The 6,472-nt window shown below is 38.9% G+C and overlaps 1 protein-coding gene across 1 annotated transcript in view; it reads right to left on the bottom strand.

Moving 5' to 3' along the window:
• The window catches only part of LOC111862718, a 7,950-nt gene continuing 1,478 nt past the window's right edge, over positions 1–6,472 (bottom strand). Inside the window, exons 2-7 of the mRNA XM_023848344.2 lie at positions 5,432–5,631; positions 3,410–3,636; positions 1,480–1,654; positions 1,307–1,403; positions 998–1,209; positions 1–125 (exon numbers count right to left, since the gene is read on the bottom strand). Coding sequence (XP_023704112.2) covers positions 1–125; positions 998–1,209; positions 1,307–1,403; positions 1,480–1,654; positions 3,410–3,636; positions 5,432–5,631 — 1,036 coding nt within the window. The remainder of the gene's footprint in view (positions 126–997; positions 1,210–1,306; positions 1,404–1,479; positions 1,655–3,409; positions 3,637–5,431; positions 5,632–6,472) is intronic.

Raw genomic sequence — 6,472 nt, 5'->3', positions numbered from 1 at the left:
TCAAGCAATGCTGCTGGATCCCAGAAGATGCCGCCGCCGCCTCCACGCCACAAATAGACAGGAGCAATATAAGATGAAGTTCACCAGAAAGATGAAGCTCATGTAGGCCATGTGACGCAGGAATACTGAAACATGGTACACATATCAGGTTACCATCAAATTTATATACCTAAAATGGTGACTGCTGTTTAGTTCGACCTTTTCTGAAGCAACAACAGAATATTTGGTATATCAAACTATCATTTAAGGTTTCACTGCAGAGCAGTGAATTTCAACCTGAAATGCACTGAGATTACTGCTTTCAGAGCACTGAAATATAAAACTAAATAAAGGAAAACCTTAAATCACGGAACATTAAATGGGGGTTCCGCTGTATTTGAAAATAAAGTGTTAATAGATACGTTCAAATCTAAGGGATAAATTTGACTCTGTGCTCAAGCATCACAGCATGAAGCCATATTCTTAAGCTTAGCCTTAGATGAAGGTGAGCTATCAGCTTGATGGCCTGACCTCTTTCACCCCAGGGGTTAGAGGCACCAGCACATACAGTATAGAAGGCTGGATGAGTCCCAGATCCAAACTGAGGAGGAATGGAGGAAACTGAGTAACAGTTTGTACTCTAATACTGGCATCAGAATAAGCTGCAGTATTCTAGGCATAATGGGAACTACTTAGAAATGTACACAAAGTTGACCACATGGAGGTTATACATGCATTTTTTGTGTTGGTGGACAATAAACATTAAACTAGTTGTCTAGTTGTGGGTAATGTAATGGTAATCATTCAAGAATATGGAATTCTAAATCTCAAGATACTATAAAGTTAAAGTATTTTAACATGGAGGGTGACAGTTCATTGGGAGACACAATTTAAAGGATCTGGAGGGCTACTGGCCACATTTCAACTCATATGGCAATGGTATTAATATTAAAAAAAGGTTTACTAACAGCCAACTGCACCATGAGTATGCACTGTTGCAATAGTACAACACACTTACCCTCCATGCGTGAATTTGGTGCTGGCGCGATGTATACAATGGTCTCCTGCATGCGCGTGTTGCCCACAAAGCATGTGTAATTACCCTCACTGACTTGTGTCACATCCGCCAAGTGTAGGATGCTGAACATGTCCACTATGATATGTTGTGTTGCATTAGACATGATCACAATATTATCTTTGCGCCATGTCACCACATCCTTCAGAGTTGCCCTACAGACACAACACATGGTCATCATGATATACAGTCACCAAACATAAAAAAACTGTTATTATTTGTTTATTAGCAGCAGAGTGGGGTTTTACTCACTCAGGACAGATAAGGGTGAGACGTGCACCTGGCATCAGCACATGTCGTTGCTTGTAATATGGTTCCTTGCCTTTACGTTTCCTCTGGTTTCTGACATCTGAAAACACGAAATCTATAAAGTTCTCTGGTTTTGACTTGTCAGTCTCACTTCCAATTAACAATGAGAAACTTACCAACCCTGCAGTCTCCCACACATGGTTCAGTGAGTATGAACTCTGGCACTGTGCGAGTAGCTATACTGACTTTGGGAAACAGATCTGCCAACAGCTTTGAGTGGCATGACAGTTCAGTCACTTTCTTCATTACATGTTGCTTGCGAGCCTCAGGGTCAAAGCTACGTATGATATTCTGAAACAATGAAAAAGTAGAATTCCATCAAGTGCAACTACTTAAATGTTTCCTGCCTTACTTGGCTTGCCCACTAGTGACCACTGTCAGTAGATAGAGCAGAATTATCAAGGAAATAATGTACATAATGTATCATCACAGTGTCAGTTAAGGGACTGTGAATATAAAAATACTATTCATTAAGAAGGCCGTGTTGAGTTGATATGAAGCAGTCCAGCACTGCATGCTCAGCCATTACTACATACTCTGCTGGAATACAAGCAACATTAACATAGATAGATCCATAGACTGCAACTACTAGAATAAAAAAATCCTATGGTGTGAACCATAGAACCCATTACAAATGCTGTCACTACAACCTCCTCTTATCAACTAAACATGTTCTTTTAATTTATCTTAATTGCTTTTGTTTCAGGTACTTAATTTTATTATTCACATATACAACTAGTCCTTTCAATGATATTGCAATTACACCTTATGCAGGTAATCCTTCATGATGTTGGTTTCCCTACTGACAATAGTCAGTAGCAGCCAAAATATATAAGACAGAAAAGATATTTCATATTTAATAATGTAAGCAGTTACACTTGACAGAATATTTTCATATTGTGACATGACACCTAGAAATGCAGAATCTTGGAGTCACATAAGTATCTGTTGCTGTGTAACGGCTTGTTGAAACATTTCCACAGCAATGAATATATGCATAACAGTCAGAAGCATTGTTTTCTAATCTGTCCACAGCTTGCCAATATAAAGCAACCAGAGCTAGAACAGCAAGAGTGATATAATTAATTATGCAATTATAGTGCTATTTGCATGCTGTGTAATTAACAGTAAATGAGAGTAACCAGTATCCAACAAATTCATCGTGTCTAGTCATTATCATGTGATGGTATAATAATGGAGTAATAGAGTGTGACAGCCAAAATACCCTCAATAAAGATCTGCAAATTTGTTTGTGGAAAATGATTTAGTGTTCTTTTTGATCTCTGCTCATTAACAAGGCGCAAAAATTTATTTCTGATGTAATACAACATTGTGTTGCTTACATGCCACATCTGGAACTTATGATTTATCTTGTTAGCCAAGTATCTGTGTCTGGCATGACTGCTGAAAAGGTGGATATAAAATGCTACACCACCAACCAACAGGTCAGTTGACACATTAAGTGAAACCCTGTGGGACATAATATCACAACATTTGAAATGACTACTGTCAGTATCACATTTTAAGCAGAGGGGAGTAACTTGTGGCATGAGAGTGCTGCCAAATTAACTAATATAGTGTGAGTGACACCTGGATAATTTATGTTGTGACAGTAGTGCTAGATTAACTTTCATTGTGAGGGCAGTGCCAAACTCATTTATCAGCTCATGTGAAATTATTTCTTCTAACCTATTCATGTGTGAATTATTTGCTCTGATTATTTCTAAAACGTGGCCATGGATAATATTTACCAATATCTCACAAAGTGTATCTCAAGTGCTTTATGAAATCATTATACCATCCAAATATACAATCTGCTAGTGCAGGAATCTGTTTCAAGGTATATAGGAAGAAGTATAATTTCTAATGTAATGATAGGATTAATTCATAATTTGCATATACACCAATCCATAAGGGCATATAGAACATGTAGAGGTGTATTCCTGAACTTGATGGAGGTGGAGGTCTTCACATTCCAGGTAACTTTGCCGTCACCATGTGGATGGGGGGCTGGACTATGTAGTGATGGCCCAATGAGCATTGTACCTGCTGAATGTGTTGTTTAACCCGACACCTGCCCACACATCTACGCTCTCCCTTGGGCCTGTTGCATGCCACACATGGTCCCCACGTCTCCCACTCTGTGGCAACAGAGAATTGCAATCCATCTTCCACATTCTGGAGGTATGTGTTGAGAGGCATCAGTGATGAGTTATGGTATGAGCGCCAAGCAGATACGTTTCCTACAACTTGGTCCACAGTGCTTTCTATCACTGCAATCACAATTAGAGTCCAGACTGTAGTCATCAGGTCTCATACATTCAGTTACAGGAAGAGGAGTAGTGGGTGCCAGGATATTTGAGCTTACATAACACCCACAGTACCAAGTAAAGCAACTCTGGTTCATAGTTCTCTGTTAGGTGGAGACCAGCAATACTGTAATGAAATGCTTCGAGTGGCAAGCGGAGTCAAGAATACTGACGCAATAGGTTAATCAGCCCCCTTAACCGACATTTCATGGCCTTGGAATCCCATTTAAATGCATGAGACAGTTCCTTGGCCTTTAAGTGTGACCATGGTTCATGTTTGTTATTAATACTCATTGTGTTAAAATAAGGTTAAATTGCGCTGTGCTTGTAGCTCAGATGGGTGAAATAAGAAATGCATTCAGCATTTTAGTGCAGAAACCCTTATGAAAGCCATTTTGAAGACTGGAATGGCTCAGGATTGGACCCAGTGGCAAATTTTTCAGTTACGAGCTAGTTGTGGTAGTCGTACTTTGGTTACATTCTGTGCCTCAATTCAAATTTCTGGTAAATTATGAATTAGCATGAAGTTCCTTTCATTCCTTAAGGAAATCATCCGCTTACTTGCAGCTCACCATATCTCCTACAGTTATTTAATGTCATTAAAACCTGCAGGCAACACCATATCTCTAACACATTGCATAGCCTTAAGACTGCATCTGACATATCATTACAAAACACGTTTCTTGTTATGTATAATGATGCCCATGTCACTAATTTCTGGAGGCATTGCAATCCAAAACAAAAATTAGTAGTAATATGGAGCCGGTGTCAAAATGCGATAAACTGATGCAACTTTAGATTTGTTTTTGTTTTTTTTTTTTTGATCCTTCATTTATCTTGTGTGAAACATCACAATAACATTGAAAGAAGATCATCAGAAAGTAGGGAATCTTAAAGTACCTTCTTGTCCTTGTGTTTGAAATGGTGGCAAAAAGTTTGAATAGAAGTCTTTATGTAGGCTCCTAGTAGTTCCAATTCTCATAATAAATTGCAGTATCCAAAATGTTATGCCAGATTTTAAGAACTTTCAGACAATATGTAGATGATCACAATCTGCCTCTCAGCTATGGGAATGTTTAATTTGCAAAACGTTGTGTAATAAGCATTGACACCATTTTGGATAGGGTCCCCCTCAGAGGTCTTACTGGGGTTCTGAGCTGAAGGAATCTGTAGTTATTTCAGTATGTGTATGCAGACTGTTACCAAAAAATTTCAAGCATTTTTTTAATCATGACAACCATCATGGTATTTCCCTCTTTTTATGATGAATCTACTTTCCATGCTCCAGGCATCTTGCTTCTATAGCAGGGCAATGGGAAACAAACAGATTTCATATGTCACTATAATGGAAATAATCCCAACAAAGATTGTCATGTTCCTCAAAGATATATCAATATATAACGTAGAAAGGTTTATAGGCATTCCTCGTTCTATGCAAGTTCAAAACATGTGCTTTCATTTTAATGCAATCCACTAATTTAGACAAATTTTAATTTATAGCACATGATATAATGTGAATTGTTGTCTGACCAACCGTGAGAGGCGGCGAGAAGGGTGAGTAAATTATTGTATGGGTTTTCAGAGTTGAAATGTGAATGGAAAGGAGAAAATTATATTTGTGTGATTTCATTCTTTGGAACACAAATATCTCATGTAGTGAGAAATATCTGTATCATTATATAGCACCAGCATTACTCCCACATTAGAAGTTCACATAACCCCCATGCTGGCAGGAAGTAACATACAAGGTGGGACTTACCATCCAGAAGAAAGCTGAACTTGAGGCATTGATACACTCCAGTGTCAGCAGATGTAACATTATGCAGTACAAGAGCATGGTCTGGTGTAACACGGACTCGGGGGACAGGTCCCATGTCAAGTTCCACTTCCACTGGAGGTCCCTTAAACAACACATCCTGCCAGTACCACAGCTTCGGTAAAGCATCGTCCATTTCCTGACTATTGGACAAAAATATTAATTTCAAGAAGGGTATTAATACTTATAAGGGATAAAAATTACTAGGATTATGGGATGTGAGGCCATATGGTTTGGTACATAGATTGCTGCATTATGGAGGGAGTGCTGTCCTCTGAAACGTTGGTATATGTGTATCAAAGTACACAGTGTCACATCCCAGTACCCCTTAATCTTAATATTCCAGGCGCAAGAGCCACAAGTCCTGATTCAAATTACATTGTTCAATTGTTATAATTAGAATGTGCAATTGCATCTGTTTTTGTATGGAATTGGATCTTAGACTCTCGTTGTGAGGAAGGAACACAGATGAGGAGCGTTTCAAAATGAAGTGCTCAGAGTAACCTTCATAGAGTGCACCCTGTTGTGTGTTATGCACAAGATATATAAAAGTATACAGGGTGATTCACGAAGTTTTACCCCGGCTTATGGTACATATTCCTGGGGTTATTTCCTGCAAAATTTCCTTATAAACTTGTGGTAGTGTAACCGTTCATTCTGACTGGAGGACTGTTGTGTGTAAATTAAATTTGTATTAAGTTAAGATTACAAACAAAGAGATTCGGCAGATAGCCAGCTCTTACATGCAGAAGGGACATAGTTCAAGTTTTGCTATGTGGACAGGAAGTAACATCTGGTAATTTCCTATAATTCTTGCAGTTTCAGCAAAGTCGGAAAGGCTTTGAGAAAATGAGAGCTGACAGCTTGGGACAGCGATAACTTAGAAGTGGGACGGCCGGAGCCTCACACCCTGACCGTAATGCATCAAGGGGCTGTCAACCTTAGCGTCAGGTCAGCATCTGCCAGAATCACATAGCAGAGCAA

This window comes from Cryptotermes secundus, unplaced genomic scaffold (genome assembly GCF_002891405.2).
Source record: "Cryptotermes secundus unplaced genomic scaffold, Csec_1.0 scaffold5, whole genome shotgun sequence".
Classification (NCBI taxonomy): domain Eukaryota; kingdom Metazoa; phylum Arthropoda; class Insecta; order Blattodea; family Kalotermitidae; genus Cryptotermes; species Cryptotermes secundus.
Note: the sequence above shows the minus strand (reverse complement) of the source record. Positions and strands in the feature narration are given on the sequence as shown.